Source organism: Cimex lectularius, unplaced genomic scaffold (assembly GCF_000648675.2).
Source record: "Cimex lectularius strain Harlan isolate CLEC.00 unplaced genomic scaffold, Clec_2.1 scaffold42, whole genome shotgun sequence".
Lineage (NCBI taxonomy): Eukaryota > Metazoa > Arthropoda > Insecta > Hemiptera > Cimicidae > Cimex > Cimex lectularius.
Genome location: NW_019392754.1, coordinates 985776 through 1012805, shown reverse-complemented (window position 1 = coordinate 1012805; position 27030 = coordinate 985776). Strand labels below are relative to the sequence as shown.

The 27030-nt window shown below is 33.4% G+C and overlaps 4 protein-coding genes across 4 annotated transcripts; 3 read left to right on the top strand and 1 right to left on the bottom strand.

Moving 5' to 3' along the window:
• Window positions 1-103: 103 nt before the first annotated feature.
• On the top strand, window positions 104-5976 carry LOC106673856 (FYVE, RhoGEF and PH domain-containing protein 4-like). Its single transcript, XM_014406203.2, has 9 exons — window positions 104-431; window positions 499-629; window positions 3649-3870; window positions 3928-4114; window positions 4173-4336; window positions 4391-4660; window positions 5022-5138; window positions 5221-5298; window positions 5368-5976. Exons 1-9 carry the CDS (start codon window positions 341-343, stop codon window positions 5521-5523), a joined length of 1416 nt encoding a protein of 471 aa, XP_014261689.1. The 5' UTR covers window positions 104-340; the 3' UTR covers window positions 5524-5976.
• Window positions 5977-11069: 5093 nt separating this feature from the next.
• Window positions 11070-12771, top strand: LOC106673959. Its single transcript, XM_014406366.2, has 4 exons — window positions 11070-11500; window positions 11560-11657; window positions 12263-12426; window positions 12485-12771. Exons 1-4 carry the CDS (start codon window positions 11416-11418, stop codon window positions 12666-12668), a joined length of 531 nt encoding a protein of 176 aa, XP_014261852.1. The 5' UTR covers window positions 11070-11415; the 3' UTR covers window positions 12669-12771.
• A 3617-nt stretch (window positions 12772-16388) lies between these two features.
• Window positions 16389-20551, top strand: LOC106673893 (uncharacterized protein C3orf18 homolog). The gene is made up of 4 exons (XM_014406271.2): window positions 16389-16717; window positions 16777-16949; window positions 17005-17148; window positions 20321-20551. The coding sequence occupies exons 2-4, from the start codon at window positions 16815-16817 to the stop codon at window positions 20411-20413; spliced, it is 372 nt and encodes a 123-aa protein (XP_014261757.1). The 5' UTR covers window positions 16389-16717; window positions 16777-16814; the 3' UTR covers window positions 20414-20551.
• Window positions 19321-25416, bottom strand: LOC106673896 (high mobility group protein I-like). Its single transcript, XM_014406272.2, has 4 exons — window positions 25308-25416; window positions 22952-23015; window positions 22586-22723; window positions 19321-19920 (listed from the first exon to the last, which is right to left on the bottom strand). Exons 2-4 carry the CDS (start codon window positions 23009-23011, stop codon window positions 19807-19809), a joined length of 312 nt encoding a protein of 103 aa, XP_014261758.1. The 5' UTR covers window positions 23012-23015; window positions 25308-25416; the 3' UTR covers window positions 19321-19806.
• Window positions 25417-27030: the final 1614 nt, after the last annotated feature.

Sequence of the window (27030 nt, the reverse complement as noted above, 5' to 3'; positions counted from 1 at the left end):
TAGGACTTCGAATTTTCGAATAACTTGATAACAAAATAAAAGTCCGTCTGCAAAGTTTTTCCCAACGTGACGAATTTTAGCAAATCCCTCCGCCCTATAATCACGACAAGGGTGGAAAAAGTTCACTTATTTTTTTCCCTTCAATCACCCGTCGTGATAAATATGATCGAATGTTTTTTTTTTTAATGTTAATCCCCTTTTGTTGAGTCCTTGCGGGGAGCCGCGGAAATAACGGATTCGTCGGGTTGTTTTGATTTTTTCGGTTAATTACACTTTGAAACCATTTTTGGGACGCCCGGTTTGAAAATTATGGGACGGTGTTGTGATCTTTGAGACCGAGATGAACCCACCTTCGACACCGAGCCTCAGCTCGGAGCTCAAGGCTTTAATCGAACAGAGAAACGTTCTCACTGGCCGTACAAAATCCAGAGGTAGATTTGTTTGAAAACAAAAAAATATTTTAAATAATTTAAAAACAAACCCTATACGAAATTTCAGTGATTAACGATCTGAACAAGCAGATCCAGCAGGAATATGAAAACAAGCAGGCTGGATTGAAAGCAAAAGCAGTCGAGGAAATCTTCACGTCGGAAGTTTCTTACTTAAACCAACTGGAAACGGCGATGAAGGTAAAAAAAATCATCAAACAATAACGTTTTTCGTATTAAAAAAATATACATAATAACTATGTACATAGCCTGTCAGATTGTCTAAATCCTGATCAAAATAAACTGAACTTAGCATGTCACAGGTCACTTTTTCCTATTTTACACATTGGTATGCCGATTTTGTAGTGATGGTGAGCTGATTCTGTAAAAAGTGTGAAACGGATAAAAAAAAAGTTTGCAATTTAAGCAGTTTGTGTTTTTTTTATTAATTTTGTTCGGCTCCATTCTAGCCAACCAAACTACGTCTCACCGTACAGACCGCGTGAATTATTTTGCCAGACACAATTTTGCCTTTTGGTAGCTGCTTCAATACTGCAGAAATAGAGAAATTGAAGGCAGCGAAAAAGATTTTTCTCTTCTTTCCCACCCCATATTTCTCTAGCAGGTCAGGTTTCCTATGAAGTTTTTATTTGAAGATAGTGATATGAGGTCTGGTGTGATGTAGTTTAGAAAAACATTTTCTTTATTGTGCCAACATTTAGATCTTTATTGAGATAAAGAAAATGTTTTTCTAAACCTATGTCACACCAGACCGCATCTCACAATCTCCAAATAATCATTAACTAACGGTCATTAAACACCACACACTTTCCTATGAAGATGGTGCCTTTTAGTTTGGTCAAAACTAGGTTCATCACTCTTCAGCCTCCATGGAAAAACTGCTCAATTTTGCCTTTTGGTAGAGGTTCAACTATGAGTGAACAGAAAAATTAAAAGCAAACAAAAAGCTGCTTTAAAAGTCTGAAAAAAAAGATTTTTTTTTAATAGAAAGTTTTCATTCAACTAAGGGTCAATTTTCCTAAGAAATTGAGGAGGTGATGCAGCAAAAAGTGTGAGGCATAGGTAACAAAAAGTTTGCATTTTAAGCAGTTTGACTCTTTTTTTTTGGGGGGGGGGGCTCTGTTCTAGCCGACCTAACTACGTCTCACCATACAGACCGCGTGAATTAATGTCACGATTTTGCCTTTTGATAGCTGTTTCAATTCTGCAAAAATAGAGAAATAGTAGACAGCAAAAAGATTTTTAAATTTTTTCTTCTTTTTTTTTCCTCCCTATTTTACAAACAGGTCAGGTTTCCTATGAAGTCAGTGCCTTTTAGTTTGGTCAAAACTTGGTTCATCACTCTTCAGCCTCCATGGAGAAACTGCTCAATTTTGCCTTTTGGTAGAGGTTCAACTATGAGTGAACAGAAAAATTAAAAGTGAACAAAAAGCTGCTTCAAAAGTCTGAAAAAAGATTTTTTTTAATAGAAAGTTTTCATTTAACTAAGGGTCAGTTTTCCTAAGAAATTGAGGAGGTGTGCTACAAAAAGGGTGAGGCATAGGTGAAAAAAATTTTGCATTTTAGCAGTTTGTATCTTTTTTTATCAGACTTGTTGGGCTCTTCATCCCGGACTATGGCTCACCCTGCAGACCCCATGAAAAAAGTTAAAAAACAATTTTGCCTTTTGATTGCTGCTTCAACTCTAGAGAAATACAAAATAGAAAGCAAAAAAAGACAATTTTTAATGGATTTTTTAAATTTTTACTAACAGGTCAGTTTTCCCATGATGCTCGTAAGCTGATGCTGCAGTAAAGTGAACTGTGGGAAAAAAGAAGTTGGATTTTGCCTTTTAGTTTGGTCATTTTCAATCATTTTAGTTGCCAAGTACATCCTAGTGGTGAAAACTAGGTTCGTCATCCTACAACCTCCATGAAGAAACTGCTCAGTTTTTACCTGTTGGTAGAGCTTCAATTATGGATGAACCAAAAAATTAAAAGCAAATAAAAAGCTGCTTCAAAAGTCTAAAAAAGAATATTTTATATAGAATGTTTTCATTTAACTAAGAGGTCAGTTTTTCTAAAAAAAATTGGGGAGGTGATGCTGCAAAAAGTGCAAGGCATAGGTAAAAAAAGTTGGCACTTTAAGCAGTTTTAACAGACCAAACTGGCTCACCCTGCAGACCCCATGAAAAAAATTTTGTCATTTTCGATCGTTTTGGTCACTTTATATAACCTAGTGGTCAAAACTAGGTTCATCTCCTTTCAGCCTCCATGGAGAAACTGCTCAATAGCTGCTTCGGCTATAGAGGAACAGAAAAAAATTGCTTCAAATGGCTAAATAAAAGATTTTTTTAAGAAAGTTTTCATTTAATTAAGAGGGCAATTTTCCTAAGAAATTGGTGGAGGTGATGCAAAAAGTGTGAGACCTATGTGAAAAAAAGTTTGCATTTTAAGCAGTCTGTCTCCTTTTTTTTATATATTTTTTATCAGTTTTTTTGGGGCTCTCCAACCTAACAGCAAACTAAACTGGCTCACCCTGTAGACCCCATGAAAAAATTTTCATCATTTTCAATCATTTTGGTCACTATACATCCTAGTCAAAACTAGGTTCATCTCCTTTCAGCCTCCATGGAGAAACTGCTCAATAGCTGCTTTAGCTAAAGAGGAACAGAAAAAAATGACTTCAAATGGCTAAATATTAAGAACGTTTTCATTTAATTAAGAGGGCAATTTTCCTAAGAAATTGTGGAAGTGATGCTGCAAAACTAGCTCACCCTGCAGACCCCATGAAAAAATTTTCGTCATTTTGGTCACTATACATCCTAGTCAAAACTAGGTTCATCTCCCTTCAGCTTTCATGGAGAAACTGCTCAATTTTGGTAGCTTCTTCAACTATGGAGGAACAAAAAAATAAGCTGCTTCAAATGGCTGAATAAAAGATTTTTTTAAGAATGTTTTCATTTAACTAATTAATTAAATGTAAACATTTAAAATTTGACTACTGAAGGGCAGTTTTCCGATGATATTGGCAAGCTGATGCTACAAAAAGTGTGAACTTTTTTAACAGTTTGGTTAGCCACTCCATCCTTGTAGACCCCTCCAATTCCAACGTTTTTCTTTACCCCAGCTTACTGTCTTTGTATCGTGTGATCTTCAACAAATTACTTATTGGAATTTCTTGTTTTCGAATGAATAATATGCATTTATTTTATTTTTAGTATTTTAAAAGACCCCTGCTGGAATCGAACCTGAAAATGCCAGAAACTTTGAAGAACATGTTCGACAATCTAGAATCGTTGTACAACGTGAACGGTGAATTGCTGAACGAACTGAAAAAGCACGGAGAAAATGTTTCCCAAGCGTTCATTACAGTCGCACCATTTTTCAAACTGTACTCAGTTTACGCTTACGACTATAGGCAGAGTTTGGCGACATTACAAGTAATGTATACAATGTGTTTAGTTTTATAATTTTAATGATGGATTTTTGTTTTTCAGGAACTTCCAAAAGTCAATCCAAAGCTGGACGCTTTTATTAAAAGACAAGAAGAAAGGCCTGAAGTCTCGATGAAACTCGCTTCACTGTTGATTGCGCCTATTCAAAGGATACCTCGCTACAGACTACTTTTGAAAGAACTTTTAAGTCACACACCGAATACAAATCCTCAATATAATGTTATTATAGGTAAAAACATAAGAAAAATTGTTCGAGAAAACGATAATAACTAAAGACTTTTGTACAGAGGCCATTAAAAATGTAGAAACATCTACAGAACATATAAACAGTCTGGTTTATGAACATGAAAACATGCAGCGCATTATTGAACTGCAGAAGAGTTTATGCGGAGGCCGTCCTACTTTAGTTTACCCAGGAAGAAAATTGCTCAAAGAAGGCATTCTTATGAAGGTACTGTTGATTAAATGTCCCCTTTTGTTAAATATACATTAAAAAAATTTTAAGGTTTCAAAGAAAGGAAGGAAGGCACAAAAAAGATACTTTGTCCTGATGAGCGATGTTATAATGTACAGCAAAATGACTGGTGCTCCTCTAGGAGAACCGAATTCGTTGAGATGCTCTTGTGTGCTTCCACTGAGAAAATGCGTCGTTCAGCATGTTCTAAGTGACAAAGTTTTCAATATCACATGTCACACGTTTTCTTTGGTACTTTATTCTGACGAGCCGTACGCTTCTGAAGCTTGGGTCACTTCAATCCAGCAGGCTATTCAGCAGGTAAATTTATTTGAAATATTGAAACATGATATCGTTTTGTACTATTTAAATAAATTCACTAGTTTCGTGGTCCGCTTGACCAAGTAATATCTTACAATTAATTAAGGTTTTTAGTTGAGATAAAAAGTTAATGGCAAAAAGGAGGTAAAATTCAAAAGGTGGGGTTAAGATGGGAAGTTGGTGTCCGAGTGGATCGAGGTCACGATAGCTCAAGTGGTAGAGCAGCAGCAACTGAAGATCGTGGGTTCGAATCCAGCTCGTGCCATTAACTTTTTTATCTCAACTAAAAACCTTATTTAAATAAACTTTAAACAGTTGAAATGAAAATTGTTCTGTCTCATGTAGTGTCGATAATTTTCAGGAGCAGCAAGATAGGCAGACACTGTCAAAAAGGGTAAGTGCCAGGCAAGTCTTGCGCAAGAAAGAATTGAATATAATGACTGATACGCTGACACCTAGAAAACGAAAACAAAGACAGGTAAATGAAAAATTAAATGAGATTCACTTTTTATTTTTAATAATTGATTAAAACGATGTTTTTTTTTAATGAAATTTTGTAGGAGGATATCGATGATATCAGTTTGCCCTTCCACAGCCCTTGGAAGAGAAATAAACTAACTTCTTCGAGCTCAGTTGATGTGAGAAAAATTAAAATGGCAAATCTTAATATTTTGACAAATTTATCTACTTATAATTTTTTTTTTTAGGTCACTCAAAATGTACAGAATGAAAATGGCATTAAAAGGCCTGGTTATTTGTCTTCGATTAAAAAGGCCTTGTCTAATTTTGGACAGTCGATACAGAAATATTGGTTGCCCATATATACAGGAAGGGAAAACATTGACAGAAGGCTAACAAATTAAGACTAAAATTTGTACTGAATTTTATTAGCATATTAACTCATAAGATCTCAGTGCTAGACATAGCTTCTTTTTCTTTCTTTTTTTTTTTCTTTTTTTATTATAGTTTTACTTATTATTGTAAAAGATCAAAAAGCAAAGATACGCATTTATTGTTATAGATTTTATCGCTAATTGTTGTATGTGTGCCATAGCTTGTAACGCTTGAAATTTGAGTTTTTATAAATATCTGAATGTTTGTCACCGCCTTGTACACATTTTTTGACGAGATTTAAAAAATTTGTTCGTGCAAGGGCGTTTTGCTGTTAGCATGTAACGAAAAGCAAGACTTCATTAATAATGATAAATATATTACTGTTGTTATATTCCAATGTTGTTAAAGTCAATTTGTAATGATTTGTACTTTTTTAGGATTTTTTATAATTTCCTTTTTAAAATGTGCATTAAATTTAGATTCTATTAAAACAGTATTTTTTTTTTTTTTTTTTTTTTTTTTTTTTTTTTTTTTTTTTTTTTAATAACCTTCGAATATTCCTATTAATATCTTTCAGTTAATTAAGGTTTTCAGATGAGATAAAAAAATCAATGGCATCGAACCCACGATCTTCGGCTTGATACGCCGCTGCTCTACCACTTGAACTATCGTGATCTCGATCAACTCACTACTCAGACACTAACTTCCCATCTCAAACCCACCTTTTGAATTTTCCCTCCTTTTTGCCATTTTTCAAATGTCGTGTAATCTATTTGATTCTCGGCGACAAATGAAATGACCACGGAGAGCTTTAGTGAAGGTATACTTCATTTTTACTTATTAAATTCACTAATTTTCATGGTCCACTTGACTAATTAATATCTTTCAATTAATTAAAGTTTTTAGTTGAGATAAAAAAAGTCAGTGCCCTGAGCAGGATTTGAACCCACGATCTTCAGCTAGATACGCCGCTGCTCTACCACTTGAACTATTATGACCTCGATCCACTAAAACCACGAAAACTAGTGAATTCCTATTAATATTACGGTTTGATGAAAAAATAAATTCAATCGTTACTGCCAAGCTTTCAACCTATTTTAAGGTCATCATCAAGGCCTATATTAATTACACTATGTATATACATTTGTACGGCTGAAATCAGTATAACTATATTTAAGATTGTTTTATAAGATCTATGTAGATAGAACAAACCGCAATACAAATTATTCGTGACAAATAACTGGTGGGGTGATTGTCCCTATTATCCTTTCAATGATGAGTTATCCTTATCACCTTTAGCAGAGGACTGGAAAAGCTGGGGTTGCATCCTGGCATAACCAGCAAATGCAGAAAGCTGTGATCCTTAGCACGTGCAAGGTGCTAGATTGGTACCGGGAGTTCCTGTGAGGTATAGGGAGGTACAAAGGTAGATGTTCCCCAGGGAGATCTTGACAAATGGGGCAACAGGATTGATCACCATGCACATTAGTATGTCAGAAGACATGGCTGATTGGAAAAAACCAACTTGCCTCAGCTTGGGACGACCACGCATGTTCATTGCATTAGAGGTGCTGGCTTTGAATCCCAGTGTAGCCCATGTCATTTTAATAGAGAATAATTTAAATAAAAAAAGTCTTATAAAATGGTTTGACCCATTTGGCATCCAATGTCTATACTCGCTGGGTCGCACCTTGACCAAATATTTTTTTTTTAAGCTTGAATAACAATTATTGTTATAGTATTCAATGCTAAAGATTTGATTTTTCACTAAAAACAACCAATACATCCATTAAGTTAAAACGATTTTACAATGTTATAAAATGCTCAGCACCCTAAGATAATTCATTTTATTATATAAACAACCAAAAAAAATTTGTATATATTATTATTTTGTTAATAGAAATTTTGTGAGAAAACATTAACACTCAAAGCTTATCTGAGAATCGCTAATCTGTATTTTAACAGTTTATCTTGCTTTTTTATTGACGCTTAACAAATACAGTAAACAATTTATTTGCTCTTGGATTTTTGTACTCATAAAATAATCTCAGTTTGTGTCATTACGTTTAGTTTTCAGTGTGTCATCTTTTTTTAACAGTTTTCATTCATTTTCTATCAAAATACAACTTTTAAAGTTAAGTTGATTTTGTTTCAGTACATTATTAAGTTGAAATTCATTTTATTTTAATACAAAAGCCTCAGTTGAACAGTACAACTTGCACTAAAGTTTAAAGAGTTAGGATTAATTAAAAAAAGAAAATTAAAAAACACCAAACCGCATCTCACGATCTCCGAATAATCATTGAATAACACAAAACACCACACATTAATTAAAAAGCTTAGAAAAAGTTATAAATTTATTTTCATGTAATTCACTAGTTTCGTGTCCGCTTGACCAATTAATATCTTACAATTAATTAAGGTTTTTAGTTGAGATAACCGAAGATAGTGGGTTCGAATCCCGCACTGACTTTTTATCTTAACTAAAAACCTTTATTTTTATGGTCATTTCCACACATCAAGAGACTCTGCAGATGAAAACTTCCTTAACAATATGGCTCATTAACATATTAAACAGCATATTAAAATAGTACTAAAAAATATGGAAGACTCGATCAGCATTACCTAGAAGATCATTACCCCAGAAATTGACTACTCCCTATGGAAGACATGGCGAGAAACAGCAGAAAAAGGCAAAGTACTCGCGAGTCGAATTTCCCAAAATTTTCAAATTGAAAACATTATTGGCAAAAAAAAATTATCCCAGACCACCAATTTGGAATCCGATTAACAACAATTAACCAAATTCACTGAGTAATTCTGATGTAATAGAAAAATCATTCGAAGAAAAACTAATTTGCCCTGCTTCTTCCTTGATGTTTCACAGGCTTTTGACAAGGTCTGGCATGAAAGATTTATTATTGAACAGGAATGCTCCTTAAGCAGTATCTAGAAACAACTTAAACTGGCCAACATTTTAGAGTCAAACAAGATCAATATTCAGAACTAAGACAAATAAATCCAGGAGTGCCCCAAGGGAACATACTAGGTTACTTGTTACTAGCGATTTTCTTAAACTGGGTAAAAATTGAAACATGATTCAGCAGTAATATCGATGAGATCGAGCATCAACTATTTTCCCAAAATCAGTGTTAAAAACATAAATAGACCCAAAAATCTATAATCATGGTCTGTCGGTTCAAATCGGTAGAAATATACAAATTTAGAAAAGTTTACAATTTCCACAATGACCACTTTAGAATATTAACAGATAGCTGTATTAGTTGGGGTGCATATTATACTGCGTCCTTTAAGAGCTATTGTACCCTCCGTTCTGTGCTTAAAGCACATCAGTAAGTCCTAGTTCATCAAGGAACTTGATTAATAGGCCGTTTTTCAATGATTGTATCTCTTCTACAGTTATGTTGTACGTCCTAAAACACTTCCTCCTGCAGACAAGTATAGTATCACAGTTTGTTGTAGGTATATTGGTGTCTCCTCTGCTACTTTGCAGAATCTGCACATGACACGTTCGGTTATGCCAATCTTCTTCAGATGTCCATTTAGTGTCCTGTTAAGAATCCTGCTAGGACAGTTTTCCCTGTTTCCTTTGAATCTATCACAGTGCAATTTATAAGGGCCGCCCAAAGCCCTTCCACAAACCACTAAAAGGAGGAGGAAGGAGACTTCCACTGGAAGAAGCCTGTTGGGTTTGCGCTGGACTAGAGGCGACATGTTTGATTTTTCTGGCGAGAAAGCAGCAAAGATCAACCTATTTTCATCTAGCGAGAATCAACATGGAAGTTTTTCCATTTTAATTTGTTTTTCGTTGGAAAAGGATATTTTATCTTATAGTTTACAAGAAAGAGTCAATTTTTCGTTTGTTTAATCAACACAAAGTCTGTCTTGCAGTTTGTTTATTTTATTTTATTAATAATAATAATAATAATTAGTCATGTAAGAATTGTTTCTGTATTTTAATATAAAAAAATAATAATGTCCAGTCAGTTTCCTTTAAAAAATTGTTAATTCCAAACTGAGACCTTAATTTCAAGTTTTGTTAATATTTCAACATAAGAATTGTTTCCGTTTTTTAATTTAAAAAAAATAATAGTAGTAGTAATATTTAGTCAATATAAGAACTGTTTCTGTTTTTTAATTTAAAAGAAGATAATAATAATCAGTCAGTTTCCTTTAAAAAAAAATCTCAAATTGACAATTCCAAACCGACGACCTTAATTTCAAATTTTGTTAATTTCTCAATATAAGAATTGTTTCTTTTTTAATATTATTTTGTTTATTATTCATTCATTTATCTAAACAAGAAAAATATCCACTCCCTCGGGGAAGGACCAAACAATAACGCAATAAATCATACATTTTTACCCTTTGTTCATATTGATTTTGGTACATCTTTCAATTGCATGGACCTCAGCTTGGAAGACACTGGTGTATTTTCCCATGTGCTCTGAGTAGTTGGTGTCAGAACCGAATACTCCTTCCCCTATACAGAATACTTATAATAAAATATTAATAAATAATAATTAAACAAAGGAGGGCCATGGTGGCCGACTGGTTAGGGCGTCCGTTTCATATTTGCCATGCTAAGGGTCCTGGGTTTGAATCCCAGCATAGCCCATGGATTTTTAAATATGACTATAACACCCCAATACCCAACAGTAGTCTTCTATGACAGGAATAACATTTTTTTCTAATAAACAGTCAAGTCAACCTATGGACCTATGGAATTCAAATTATGGGTTATACCAAAAGAATAATACAAAAAGTATACAAACACTGTAAAATACAATTCTTTGTAACATGGTCAATGCACCATTGACAAAGGGCTTAGATTTACCGTCAAGCACCAGTCTTGCCCCTGCCTACATGAGAACGTGAAAGCATCAAAACTCCTACACAACCATTTGTTCATTAATGAAGTGTACATTTTATGGTACCAATGGGTTTATACATCAATGACAAATTAAAGAAAGACCTGTTTTAATTATTTAAAAAAAAAATTCTAGCCACCTTGGTCTGCTTCCCCCTCTGTCAGGAAAATTTTGTCAATTTTAGTAGTTGGTATTGGATTGTAAAATTACTAAATACTAAGCTTCTGCCTTCATTCCAAAAAAAATATTTAATATTTTTATGCTTGATGTTACAACTTTGACATTCATCATTATCTTCATCACTGTTTGAGCCAAGAGTACTTACAAATGGACTCTTATTCAAAAAGACAAGAAGTTGATATGACAGTTGCAAAAACAAAAAATAATTACTTAAATTAAATAAATAATAATTGTGAAGGTTGACGTTTCTGTCTTAGACAAACCACTGAATATGGCAAAATTATGTCTGTTCAAAAGAATGAAAATACGTAGACCAAGCTAATCGAAAATTACAAAACTATAGTTTCATGACCCTGCAAAACACCACAATAAATAAATTTAATCACTTTATTCCATTATTTTTATTATTTAAAAAATGTTTTTGATTGTTAATAAATTAACATTTTTGAATTTGGCAAAAATTGTAATATTACTGTGGGATTATTTCAAATCTTGTAGATTTCAGGAAGATTTAGTTAAAGGCCTATAGTTATTTATATTTGCTTAAAATTGATAAATGCCAAGTGATGGATAGAATAAACCAGACGAAAATGAGCAAGATTTAATATTAAAACAATCCAAGTTGAAGATGGGGTTTTATTAGCTGAGTAAGCAATTTTATACCGGGTCCATATTCATGAAAATTCAAGGCCGCTTGCGTTTTTATCTAGGTCTCTTTATCAACTACCTGTCTAGGAAAATTTACAAACCCTATTGTTAGCAAAACTTGGGTGCCTTGTGGATTTAATCAGATAAGCTTAATTTGGCAATTTAGATTAGTTGCTTACAGCGGTTTCACCACTTGCTTAAATGCATCTGGCAGAATGCCTTCTCGGACTGTCGGCTCTGTATGCGATCCTGATTCCTCGCTTTGCTTCAGCCGTCATCATCCAAGGTTTAAAAAAATTCTCTTATATAATTTTTCCCTTGTATATAATTTTATTTTTATTGTAGCTGAAATTGATCTGGATGATCATTCGGAGCTTCTTATTGGAAACCTCATAAACAAAGTTGATGCGATTATTGACCCAAACATCGCTGATTCTGTAAACGTATGGTTTTTTACTTTATTTTCCATACATGTTGAACTTAAAAATTAAAAATTTACAATTATTACAAAACCCAGTAGTAGATTCATAATTTAAAATAATTATCAGTTATTATTATTTCATGTTTTAATAAAACATTTGACATATATTGAAAAAGTGCAATGTAATAGTTGAAAATAGCCAAGTTTAATGAGGAGGGGAATTTTCAAGATTAAACCCTTAATGAATTGGGTTATTTGTGAACAAAAAAATATTCTATAAATAATTAAATAATTATATTACATATTGAATTAATACAATGTTTTAGTTATATTTTTCATGTGCATGTTCAATTAAACAGTTCAATTTATTAGTTATTATATTGTAAAAAGTTTTTCGTCACATTTTCAATAATATCTTCTGGTTGAATCAGATTGAAGAGGAGGATTTTTTTATATATAGATTTATAATAAATTCTCATATTTTTTCCGCTTCAAGGAAAAACTTTGAATTATGGATATGTAACCTAGTCCTAACTTAACCTAACCAAATCCAGTAAAGCAAAAAAAACTTGTGTATCTAGCGAAAAACATATCCATGTTAAAAAGAGGCATTAACTATGTTTCCAGGCTACCAAAGAACTCGCTTATGCTTTACTCAATATTGGCCCACTCCTCTCTGTAAAGGGGAACATCAGCGATCGCTCAAATACGTTTTCATTTAGCTTTAACCTCGACGCTGTAGCCGGTGTGGTGAAGTCACTCGAGATGAATGCTGTCACAGTCAATGAACAGTAAGCTTCTTTTTCTCCCATTTTTTGTACACATCTGTATCACTTGTTCTCTTTCCAGGAATTTACAATGTTCCAACAAAAAAGATAATGATGAGAATGGTTATATAGATGAGATTGTATTAACACTGGAAAGCTATATGATTTCAATTTTCAGCCTAATCGGTCATGCCATAATGACAAATGTCATTGCTAATCTCATGTCCGACTTAGCCCTGCACAGCGATACAAATCTTATATTCTAAAAATTTATCCATATTATCAACCATACAAAACTCATATTTTTATAGATTTTAGAAAATGAATTATAATATTTCACTTTTTTAAATTAAAGTATCATAATGGGTCTTTTTTTTCTTTTTGCTCCAAAATCCATAAAATTTGCTTAATGGTAATAAATTTGATTATGCTAAAGCTACAAAAAAACATGGCACAAAAGTAAGAAATCAAAATAATTATTATGCAGCTTATTAAACAACATACTAACTGGCTGTTTCAGACTAAAGTTAATGGCTAAAAATTATGTACATTAGGGTAAGATCTGCTAATCCAGTAGACGAAGATGAAGTGGTGACTTTTCAGACATTAAAGTTTTCCTGTAAGCCATAACCTAAAAATCAAGAAAATAACACAATGTTATAGGACTTTTAAATCAAATGAATGAAACTAGAAAAAAAAATGAAATAGTATATGATGGCAAAATTAGCTACTAGACCACTCGACCCAACCCATGCTGTATATCCAGAAAATATAAAAAGAGCAGTTACAATGCAATAAAACAATGCATGGAGAAATCACCGGATTGAAATAAATACATTGAATATTTAAAGTTCAAAAAGACCTCGGCTCAGAGAATCTGGGTCTAGAAAGGCAAAGGTCATACACACCAAGTTGCGCACAGGTCATACCGAGATCACACAGAGCAGTTCCTAACAGGAGTGGACCACAAGGAAATTGTCACTGCAGAGCACATAACAGGGTAAAATCTGCTAATAAAATAATAACAGATTGCAGGGAATTAAGAGAGCAAAAAAAGAACTTTGACATTCTGGCACATATTGATGATCCAATGGCTCAAAGCGATAAATATTTTAAACTATTAATCCATATGTTCATTTAGGAGCCATAATTGATCATATTTATTTAAATTAATTATACTTTTGATCTAAGGTCTTGTCTGAGTTGAAATGAAAATATAGTAAAAGTGGAGTAAGTGTCTGAGTAGAGAGCCGAAGATTGTGGGTTCGAATCTCATTCGTGACATTAGGTTTTCCATCTCAGCCAAGACCTTAGATAAAAAGCAAAATTAATTTTCAACTATATTCAGATCTTCGTATGTTTATGTTTGTACGTTGGAAAGAATGTATTTATTAGTGAGAATGATGCCTGTAAAATACAAAGTGCTCAGGCGAATGAGATATTAGTTGTGTCACTGTATTAACTTAAGTGAAAAACAGTTTGTATTTTTATCAGTACGGATTAAATGTAATTTTGTAAAAAATAATAAAAGTACTCTGGGACAGAGTGAATGAATTTTTTTATTGTGAATGCATGAGCTTCTTCCACTATTACTTCGAGGAAAATCGAGTACTCTGGGGCAGATTCAACGTGTTAATGAAGTATGGTGCATGAATGTAATTTATTAGCGTGAATGGAAGGACTCTTCTTTAGTTACCCAGAGAAATATCGAGTGCTCTGGAGCAGCTTAAATGTGTGAATGAAGTTTGATATGTAAGTGTAATTTATTAGCATGAATGTAGGGGCTTATCCCCAATTAGCCCAAGAAATATCAAATACTCTGGAGCAGTGTGAATGAAGTCTAGTGTGTGAATGTAATTTATTTTCTTGGATGAGGGTCTTCTTCCCAATAACCCCAAGGAATATCAAATACTCTGGGGCAGCGTGAATGTATGAATGAAGTCTAATGTGAAAACGTGTGAATGTAATTTATTAGTGTAAACGCAGGTGCTTTTTCCCCTATTACACTAATGAATATTTATTATTTTGGAGAGTGTGAATGTGTGAATGAAGTTGGATGTGTGAGTATAATTTATTAACACGAAAGCTAGTGTTTCCTCCCCTTCCACCCTGAGGAATGTCGAGTACTCTATGGCAGTGTGAATGTGTGAATGAAGTCTGGTATGTGAGTGTAATTTATTAGCATGGTTGCAGGGGCTTCTTTCCCTATTACACTGAAAAATATCAAGTACTCTAAGGCAGTATGAATGAAGTGTGTCGGATGAATGTAATTTTGTTAGCATGAATGCAACGGCTTTCTCCTATATAACCACAAGCAATATCGAGTATTCTGAGGCTGTGTGAATGTATGAATGAAGTCTGATGTGGGAATGTAATTTATCAGTGTGAAGGTAGGGGCTTCTTTACCTATCACGCCAAGGAATATCGAATACTTTGGTGCAGTGGGAATGTAATTTATTAGCATGAATGTAATTCTTCCCATACTACCCTGAGGAATATGATATGCTCTGAGGTAGCACGAATGAAGTCTGAAAATATAATTTATTTCCGTGAAAAAGGGGCTACTTCCTCAATCACTCCGATTAATATCGAGTAATCTGGGGCAGGGCTAATAAAGTCTGCAATTTATTAGTGTGAATGGGGGCACTTCTTTTCCTTTTATATTGACTACTCTGGGGCATTATGTATCCCAACCAGACTAGTATAAAGTATTTTATTATGTTTATTATTATGTGTGGTGATTAGTGACCGTTAATCGATATTTATTTAGAAATCGTGAGATGCGGACTGGTGTGATGTAGGTTTCAGAAAAACATTTTCTTTATCGTGCCAACGTTTCGATCTTTATTGAGATCATCTTCAGGGCCTGGGATTTACAAACATTGTTTACTTGTTTACATATAACAATTACATTTTGGATGTGGAAAAGTGAATTTATACAATGCAAAACATATTTTTTATATATTCAATCAAAGTATTTCTACTCACTCAAAGTGTTTTTCTTCTGTGTAATTGTGCCATTTTTGTGTGTCGTGTCAAGAGTGCCAGTGACATTTTGCTGTTTTGTGTTTATATACGTTGGATTTTGAAGGAGCCTTATACAAAAATGTCTTGTCTATACCGACATCCTTCCCCACCCCTTCAAATCCAACGTATATAAACACAAAATAGCAAAATCTCACTGGCACTCTTGACACGACACGCAAGAATGGCACTAAACCGCTTTTTTCTTCACGTGCTCTTTCCATCTCAGCTTGGCATCTAAGGTCATTCCCAGATATTTAGCTGTATCGCTGTATGGGATTTCCATCGACTGTGAGCGACGGAACATGGTCCACTTTTATGTTTGTAAAGGTTAGATGAACTGATTTATACTGATTTAGCTTGATTTTCCTTTTTTTTGTCCTTTGTTTATCTTATTACATGCATTTTGGAGGATTTTGGTTGAATGGGTGATAGTCGGTCCTAGTGATATTACCGCTGTGTCATCTGCAAACGTTGCAATTTTTACTTCATCTATTTTCGGAAAATCACTGGTGTATAACAAGTAAAGCAGTGGACCTAATATGCTACCTTGTGGCACACCTGCATTTATTGTATTTAATTTTGAATATTGATCTTCTTGTTTGACAATTGGAATAGGAAGAAAATCTGAGAATGAATAGAAAAGAACAGCAAAGAATGAGAGGGCTGGTGATGCAATGTATATTGTAGTTATGAATATGAATCATTTATAAATAAATATTTTATTTGTAGTTTAGTTGATTCTGATCATTTTGGTCTGCCTTATCGTCACTATTTGTGTATTAGACATATTTCAAATTCTTTTATCTTCAGTGGTGAGTTTGTGAGAGGCAATCTCACAATATAATTTATTGTTCAATATTGACAAAATTTAGGCATCTGTGTTTGGGTATTATTGCACAATATTATATTTTTCAAATTTGTAAACAATTTGTCTTTAATTATTAACAATAATTGTAGATTATTGTTGGATATTAAGGGTTTTCTGGTCTCGGAGGAGAACACAAAATCAAAAATTGAGATGCTGAGAACTGCTGCATGCTGATTGTTGTGCTGCATGCCTGAGACTGTAGCGCGGAGTTGTCCAATGACCTAACTAAACCAAAACCTCGCAGTTGAAAGCTTGAAGTTTTTGTTTGATTGTGGCAATCTTCGAAAGTACAAACATACTCTGAAGTTATCGGAGAAATCGGCCTGTGTACATATCATTTATCGCTCAATTGTCATATTTCAAACAGTGCCCACATCTCTGATCATAGTGACATAGTGATATGGAAGCTGTTTTGTTTAGGTAACCCAGTTTATCCTGTCAAATAAGAGTAAATTTCTAATGAAACAGTGTATTTTCAGAGCTTGGCGAGTGAAGAACAGAGGATTTTTGAATAATCATGTCTAATAATAACAGGAGCACGACAGAAGACCCGTTGTTCATCCATGATGATGACGAAGAAACGAGCGACGGTTTTAATTATTTGCTTGTGACTTTTTACTCTCTCTTTTCCATCATGATCCTGACAGTCGTAGTAAGTAGGCCCGGTATGTTGGAAATGACGGAAGTACAGGGTAAAATCTGTCCAGGTGATCGTTCTTATGCGGAGGAAGAAGAAGATCGACAGGCTCCGACATAACTTGATGCCGTTTTACAACTTTGCGCCTGGCGAGGAGGAAGACTGGGAGACGGAGCTTCTCGATGCTGACGACAAGGAGGGACAGTCTCGAAGGGTATAAACAGATTTTTTTTCCAAGTGTTTACTACTTACATTAAATACTGACGGATTATTTTACCCTTCCTACCGAATGACTCGACACGACATTTGAATATTTGATAGTATTATCTACTGTGATACCATTCACTTTCTTGAACTCAAAATTGACAAAAATAAAATATACACTATCTATTTTATGCATGCAGTGAGTGGGTGGTGTTTGTCATTTTTACTACTTTGCGTTAATTTCTACTTATAATCACTTTATACAATTTCTGTTTATTATTGTAAATAAATTAGTTTTTAGAAGAAAAAAAATCATTAGATCGTGTAAAAAAAGGTCCCAAAAATTGACTTTCACACATACCAATCATATAATTATTTGTAATTGGTTGCATTGGTTATTTGAAGTTTTGCATTACAAATACTTCATGCAAAATGACTTTTTTTTCTAGTGAAACGGATAATTTGTGTAATGTTCAATTGACACAATTTATGAACTTAGATTGATAAAATTTAACAGCTTATAATAAACTCGGTGCACGCATAAAGTCAAAATTAGTAAACTTAAATAGTCACGAATCCTGAGTAATAATTACAGGGACGTTGAAATAAAAATTTGTACAAATTTAGTAAAATCTAGTAAATTATCAACTTGTTAACATTTAGTGTAAATTATTCAATATCAATCATATCTTTCAATAATTTTGTTATTAGTCTTCTTTTTTTTCTTATTCTTGTATTCTTCCATCGTCCACAATCGAATAAAATCTTATCGGATTTAAAACCAAAGATTGCAGCACGAATATTTTTGAAATAATAAAAGCACAGCTTACAAGCTTTTTAACGTAGTTTGAAAGTCCGTGTACCTGCAAGAATTAGATTCTATCATATCATAGTGGATCACAAATTCCTAAATAACTAGAGACTGAAAATAGTCTGAACTAGTTTTTGTAAGAATTTTTTTTCTGGTTTTCCTCACGACTAAAACATGTAGTTACATGGGTGATGGTTTTTAAATACTTGTAAGTACGAGTTGATATAATCGTTATCGAATTTGTTTGATTTCAGGACTACAATTCAATATATTTAAATTATCTGGATCGTCCGGTCAAATGTTAAGTATTTAACCACCATCAATCAAATGTAGCTAGCTGTAATATATTTATCATAGAGTAGTTTGTGACAATTGTTTGATTGTGGCCTTCTCTGACAACCTGTGATAATCATTTGTGTTGTTAATTCGGTCTTTTTTAGCTTTATTTTTGATTAAAAAGTAGATTTGTTACCTAGAAATAATTTGCTAGGATAAAAAAAGGCCAATTCCTCAAAGTATAACACAAACTAGTCATTGCATATTGTATTTGTAATATGTGAAACAATTTTTGTATTTATCTATTTTAAAAGTGCCTTGGAGGTATTTAAAAAAATCTTGATTCAATTCAAATTTACATTCTCTAAATTACACTCATTTTTTCACATACGACAATTTTTTTTTGTTAATATATCAGAACGTTCAGTTCATAAATTAAATAGGAAAGAAATCTCAGCTAAACATGAAATGTTATGTAGGGTTTACTGAAGTTATCAGCCTTCTTCCATTTATTTTAAAATGCATTTTTACAAAACATTCAATTTTTTAATGTACTAAGTACGCCGTGGCTCAAAATACATTTAAAATGAACATAAATGGAAAAAGACAATATTACTTCAGCCCATACATAATTTCAATGGAGCATCCGAGCAGCATAAAATGTACAAAGATCTAAAACGTGATGTCCAATGCATCTTTTTTCATAAACTGTTCAAAACTAAATCTCTTCCTTCCACCTTACAAGTATATTATTTGTGTATTTATATTTATTATTGTTTTATTATTCTAATTATTATTATTTTATTAAAAAAACAAATTCTGCCATTTTTAGAGGGGAATGATATTTTTAAAAAAATTCTGTATTTAATTTAATTTTATTATTCAAGTGTTGCTACATTCTGAAAATGTGATATGGTCTACTATTTATTAATCAATAAAAAAAAAAGAAAATTGACTTGTTCGTTATAAATTATCCTATTGTCAATTTTTCCCTGAATATAAATATTTTTTGTTTATACAAATGTTTCAAAATTTCACATCTTGGCAGTTATATTTCATGTAATTTTTCAAAAATAGGTTTAATAAAAACTTGAAATGTGTTTTTTTTCCTTTACTATATTCCATTCAGATATATTTAGAACATTTACAAAAAATTTTGGCCCTCCCTTTGCCTGAACAACAGGCTCAGTTCGATTGTTTTTTCATGAAACAATTACATTACAAAAATGTCTCTTAATAGCAGAGCGGTAAGTCCATTTGTAAATTTGAAATTTAAATAAATGATGTGGTATTTATTAAAACCAGAGGTAAATTGCACCTCGCTGTCCAATTTAAAACAGCGATCGAACAAATTCCACTTAATTTGTCCAGTTCCAGATAAAAATTACTGCACTTGTATACTTACACCTTGAAACTAGGTTTATAAAATAAATATATATCCTAATTCTAATTACAAAATAAAAAATGATACAATAAAATTAGGCAGTCATGTGACACTAACAGTAAAAACCTATGCTGATTTAACACTTTAAAATTAGTACACAAAACATTGTACTCCTCCTCAGGTGGTTGATTAGAATTTTAGTTGTCGTCTCCTTCGTCTTCTTCCTCTTCATCATCATCCGCGGAGTCGGCTTTCTTTTCGTCCTTCTTTGGGCGACCTCGGCCTCTTCCAGTACCCCCGGTAGTTTTAGGCTATATAAAATAAATTACAGTTTTTACATTTTAATATAAAAACGAACAATTTGTCATCTTTAAATTGATATATTCAATGAGAAAAACTATGGAGTTTTTAAAAGTAAATGCCACAGTTGGCTCCTCCATTAAAATAAATTGATAAATTAATAGGCTAAAAGATTTTTTTTATTGATTTATTTTAGAAAGTCACATTAAACATTTCCTTACGAAACATGAAAGTCTGTTATCATACATTTAAAATCATTATTTTAACAAAATATGAAGTAGATACTTTGATAGTAGATAAGTAGATAATGTGAGACTTTCTACAAACATTTCGTTTTCTTGTGTGACTGAGGCGTGTTTGGAAACACATTTAACTGTAGGCTTGAGATAACCGGGCCAATTTAATTCAAAGGTTGGTACAAACTGCCAAGTCGACAAAGGTACCAGGCAAGAAGACGACGCATCATCAACCGCAGACAAAGTGCTAATAAGAAGGAATTCATAAAGTTACCTACTTAGCAATAAAAGATTTTGGTCTATCTCTGGGTGTACTTTATGTTAATAGTAGTTTTTCTTCGTTTCCAATTCGAGGAAAGCATTGATATATCTACACCTCTTGTGATGTCTGTAATTTTATTTAATAAATAATAAAAACTCCTAACTCTTGTGAAATTGAAAAACTTGTGTTTTGAAAAGAGAATAATTTTTTGCCAAATTGTTCACTCCAGAAACTACATGGACTTAAAATGCCTTTCAAAGAGGGGAACAATAGACAGCAGTAGATTGGTTGGACCCCACTGCACACCCTCACTGAGAGGCAAATTTACCTTGGCCCTAGTAATATGGAATAATATTTTTTATAGAAATTTTTTTTGGCTCACGGTTTGAGAGAGAAAGTTGACTGTATTCTGTTAAAACAAATGACAACGAAAAATGGTTTAACATTGGGAATTGAACCAGATTGATTTGTTCATTTTCAAGCATGAAGTCCTAATTTATAATAATATTTTAAAAGTCCTTTTTTATGGCTCATTTTAAGTAAATTAAGGTAGTGTTGTTAATTATGTTAAAATCATAAAATGCCCGTACAAATGAAAAAGGTAGGGTGATTGATTAATCTCTTCAAAAAGATGCTTATTATGTATGTACATAATTATAATTTTTATGTATCAATAAAATACGCAATACATAATTGTCGTATGAATAAAAAGCTGTAGGTATCCCAACAATTCAATAATCCGAACAGCCATAGGACAACAATAGGATTATTGCAAGTTTTAGTTGTTTTTTTAATTTTGCACATTTTGAAGTTTTTACTAAATGATTTTGCACATTTCAAGGTTTTTACAGGAAGTTTTTTTTCTTTTCACTTGAAGCTTTTTGTTTTTTTACTAAACATTTTAAAATTGTTTTACTCCGTGTTTTCCCCCTACGGGATTTTACAAATTTTGAGATTTTTTACTACATGATTTTGCACATTTTTAATTTTTTTTTGCAATAGGATTTTGCACATTTTGAGTTTTTTCACTACAGAATTTTATTATCAATTTGAGTTGATTATTTTTGCACATGATTTTGAATATTTTGAGATTTTTTTTACTACAATTTTTTTTATATAGAATTTTGCACGTTTTGAGCTTTTTTTAATACACGATTGTGCGTTTTGAATTTATTTCCTTTTTTTCCTATAGGATTTTGAGTGTTTTTACTACACAATTTTACCAATTTGAGTTTTGACTACAAGTTTTTTCTGTCACGCTTTTGCACGTTTTGAATTTTTTTATTTCAAGTTTTTTTAAGCAAAAATACATTATTTTGCAGATATGGAGATTTTTTACTACAAGTTTTTTTTCTATAGGATTTTTCAGATTTTGAAGGGTTTTTTTACTGCACGATTTTTCAGATTTTAAGTTTTACTCCGTTTTTTTTTTTTTTTTTTTTTTTTTTAATAGAATTTTGCACTTGTTGAGTTTTTTTACTATACGATTTTGTACATTTTGAGATGTTTTACTCACATGACTTTTTTTTGCTTTAGGATTTTGTACATTTTGATTGTTTTTACTACACAATTTTACCAATTTGAATTTAGACCAAGTTTTTTTGTCACGATGTTGGGCATTTTAAATTTTTTAGTGCAAGTTTTTTTAATACACGATTTTGCAGATTTTGAGATTTCTTACTCCAAGTTTTTTTTGCTATAGAATTTTGCAGATTTGAAGGTTTTTTACTGCAAGTTTTTTTAATACACGATTTTGATATTTTTTCCCTTCGGATATTTTCATATTTTGAGTTTTTTACTCCCCCCCCCACATTTTGTGGTTTTTATCGCAAGTTTACTACACAAAAATCCGGCCTCTAATGATGAGATTCGATTTGAGTTGATGTAAGTATATGTATTACTCCGCCGGTTATTTTTAGCCGGGGCATTTATCTCCTAGGCCGCGTTAGTTTAAAACCAGTGTGTCCACAAAAAAAGACAAGTGGAGAAAAAAATATTCAGCTTGGGTTTTTCTTCCAAGGCGTTAATACAAATTCGATTAGGTCATAAAAAATAAAAAAAAGAAGAAAAAGTCTCGGTAGGAGAGGGTTAAACGGCTGGAGGGAGCGTTTGGCGGGAAAATGAAACAGAGAAGTGGGCGGGTCTGCGTTTCCCGCCGATACACAACTTTTTTTTTACCTTTGCTTTCGCTTTGCCGCCTTTCTTTACGGAGCCTTTCGGCCTTCCTCGGCCCCTCTTCGCTGGTGCTTCGCCGTCGGACTTGTCCTTCTTGTCGACCGGCTGCCTGCCGCGCTTCTTCGCTTCTTTAGGAGACTCCTGCCAATAAAAAATAAAAATAGTCAAAACAGTTTTATTATTTATTTTCAAAAGATTTAGCTAAGGAAAAAAACAGCCAAAGGAATGTTGTACGACATGAGTAAATACTACGTCAATTATTGACTCAGCTATTATTGTATTTATATTAAAAAAAACCACTGAAGTTTTTAAAATTTACAAAATTCCTATAAATTATCGTGAAAATATAGCCAGTATTATTTTTATCACCTCGCTTGCGGCGGATTTCCTGCCCCTTTTCTTTTCCACTGCTGTTCCGTCGTCAGACATTTTCCTTTAAAAAAAAAATAAATAAATAAATAAAGTGTTTTATTACTTATAAAATTATTTTCCACTATGTTCCGTTTGTTTTGAAATGTTTGCCTAAACAACAAACATGGTTTGGATCCAAAATGATTGAAAAGAATGAATCTTACAGGCTAAAAATTGAACTTTTCCAACTAATTAATTTTTTTCGCGGACTCGGCTGTTACCCCCTCCTTAGAACTTTTTGGCCATTAAAAAACACTTTATGGTTGGAAAAGTTCAATAAAATATTTAACTAAATCCAAATAGTTGAGATCTCGTGGGGTCTGCGGGTAGGTGAACAGGTTCGTAGTGTCAGATCATTTTGGACGGAATTGATCGGAAACGCGACTACAAATAAAAATAATTTTTACAGTATATTTTATACTTAAATATGATCTAGATTTCTGAATAAGAAAAAAAATATGGAGACATGGACAAAAAGAAAGGTTGTAAAAAAAATTTCCCTAAATCGAAAATTGTTTTTGATAAAATGTAAATAAAATGATACCGGGCTTCAGGGTTGTAGTTTAAAAATGACCAATCTACGGAAGCCGGAAGCAGTTAACGATGATCCGGGTAGTCCATGATTTAGAGACGTTAGTCTTAGGTCGGGACTTATGGAAAACTTGACAGACCGCGAAGTCGATTTGACACGAGTGGATAGGCTCACGTAGAACCGATCACTTTATTGGGTCCGTCTAATACCGCTATTAAACAATCAGTCAACTGTGAAAAGTAATCAGTGTCAATTAGAGAAAAATAGAAAAAAAATGGTAATAAAAAACCTTAACTAATCTCTAAATGTAAAGTTTTTAAATTCCCGCCATAAAACGGCCGAATTGTAGTTTTGAGCCGGCCAATTTACGGAAGCGAAACAACGCGATTTAGATAATCAATATATATAAACTTAATATTCGTGCATAGAACTTAGGCAGACTTACGCCGAACTTAAAGTTAAGCTGATAATGCGCCAAGTACCTGATTGTGTATGTGTGTGTCGGTGGATGGGCTTACGTAGAACCGATCATTTTACGGGGTCCGTCTAAAACTGCTTGTTTATTAAACAAGCAGTCAATTGTGGAAAGTTTTCAGTATCAATTAGAAAAAACGGGTAGAAAGAACAGAAGTAAAAAAAAAAATAAAAAAAATAAATAAAAAAAATAAAAACAAGCAATCCCAAAATGGAATTTTTTTATAAGTAATTCCCGCCATCAGGGGGCCATGTTGTCATTTAATGCTGGCCAATCTACGGAAGCAAACAACGGCGTGGTCCAGCGCGATCTTTGAGTTCGTCCAAAATACTTAGGCTGGGGCTTACGCCGCGAACTTAAATCTTGGCAAAGCGCGAAGTATTTGATGGTTCCGGCGGATGGGCTCGCGTCGAACCGATCACTTTACCGGGTCCGTCTATTATCGCTGAATTTTTTCAAAAATCAGCAGTCAATTGATCAGATTTGATCAGGACAACTCGAATCTGTCCAGTTGTTTAGGTTAAATTAATTACGCGTTAATTAAATTTTCATCCGAGAATGTAAACGATCTAAGATGGATCGGGTTGGATTTGTCTCAACATTGGATTTTATTAATTATACTGATGCTTGTTCGGAAGCAATTTTTATAGTTCTATATTTTTTTTGGCCTTGAGTGTTTAAAAATAATTTTAAAAAATGAAAATAAATAGTAAAAAGCGAATGGGGAAAGATGACAGGGAAGCTGTCCCAATAGCCGTTAAGGCGCGAAGGTCCGAAAGCTCTGCGCTTTGGCTTGAACCATGGATTTTCCGATTCGTGTTTTTTTAGAGGATTAAGTATGGACTTTTTTTTAAAGAAAATAATACTCGGCGAAAGGAAAACTCTTCGTGTAAGAGATGAAAATCGCACGTTGAACCCCCAGTCCCGCCATTTTCAAAATAATAAATAAAATATAACTCCAATTAATCCGGCTGGAAGAATGTTGAAAATCCGATAGAAGTACGCGTCCTGCGTGGTTCAAAAAAGGGCGCCCCTACTTTAATAAATTTATCGTAATTTTATAAAATTTTCCACGCCGTTTCCGAGTTTGTACTGTCCGTAAATAAATTGAAAAAGGGTCGGGCCGAGTCGCGTCGAGGTGTAGACCGGAGCGGCGTCCTTCGCCTGACGCCATATCCCCCATTTAGATATTTACTTCCAGTCGTTGCCGGCCCCGGCGGCGGGAGGAAAAAACGGAGAAAAATCCTCCAGGCCCGCCTCGGGGCCGGGGAAAATCAAGAGATCTTGGAAAAATTCCGTCTACTCACAATAAAATCGGGCGGGTTGTAGAGGTGACGTCTCTGGGTCGGATGAACGGCGACGAGTCGTTTGGCGGCAAGGAGCGGAATGAAGTGGTAGTGGCGGACTGGCGGCGGTGAAGCGGTCGAGGAGGGCGCGCAGGCGCAATCTTTTCAATTCAATCCCTCTCCAATCCGGGCCGGACCTCAACCTCAACGTCGAAACTCGAACCCACAAGGCCCAACGCGTTCAGCTTCGCTTCACCAACCCTTCACCCGACAACCCTTCGCTGCCCTTCACCCTTCGCTGTTCACACCAATTTAATTCTCAAAGACTCACTCAATTTTATTTCCTGTGCACCACGGGAAAAAATACACTCTCGTCGAATAAGACGATTACATGCGATATTTAGGACTAGTTAGGGATTTTAGAAGGCACTTACAAATTTAAAAAAAAATCGATTTTTATTAACAAACCAATATTTTTTCGGACACTTCTTAATATATATATTTTTTTAAATAATTTATTTATAGACTGTAGATATATCCAGTATCTATATTTCTTCGGTTTCTTTTCAGGAACTAAACGACCATCAAACTCATTTTATTTTTTTGATGGTTGTCTAGTTCCTGAAAAGAAACTCAAGAAATATGAAAAGTCAACAACCGAAAAGAAGAGTAAAAAATATATGTGCATATATGTTTTTTTCTCCCAGTAGTGAGAACCCTGAACCCTTTTGCGGCATACCAAATTTCCAAAAACGTAGATCCAAAAGACAACAGATTAAGAATTAGTCCTCGGTTCAATGGGATTGTTTCCAAGACACAGATAAGCGAAAAATTCTTCAAAACACAATTGCAGAAACTACCGGAAGAAGAATTTTATTTTTTCCTATCGGGCAGTTTTAAGTATATTGGGCAAAATATACAAATAATAATTCATTAAATTCACTAATTTCGTGGTCCGCTTGACCAATTAATACTTTACAATTAATTAAGGTTTTTAGTTGAGATGAAAAAAAGTTAATGGCACGAGAGGGATTCGAACCCACGACCTTCGGCTAGATACGCCGCTGCTCTACCACCTGAGCTATCGTGACCTCGAACCACTCGGACATCAACTCCCCATCTCAACCCCAAGGCCGAAGTGGGTTCGAATCCCTCTCGTGCCATTAACTTTTTTTCATTTCAACTAAAAACCTTAATTAATTGACAAATAATAATATTTTTGAAAAATTATCAACAATACTGATATTTTTGTAAAAATTATTGCGCCATGAATAGGCGTCTTATTTGAATTATCCGAGAGGGTGAAAGGGGGTTTCGGATGAGTTTACAGAAGAAAATGTCATTAACAGGGATGTCCATTTGTGGCGTAAAAAGATGGAATATAATATTAATAATTATTATCTATTTACAATTCACAATGATAAGTATCTAGTAAACACAATGAAGGATAATCCAAACATATCTAAATTGTGTAAATCGCAGATTTCGTCATAGGCTTTTTTTAGAATATCATTTATATTTATATAATTTTGTATGAAATTTGACATAAAATTATGAGGTGCGACTCGTGCTACATGGAGATTTCACTAGGAAGCACTGGAAAGGAGTCAATTCCGTTTAAGAACATTCATTCCATTTACCAGAGTGCTATCCAGAAGGAAGGACATTTGGCAATGTTTTAACTTTTTGTCAGTCACTTTGCAAATTAATATTAATAAATTTAATGATGGGGAATATTTGGGAA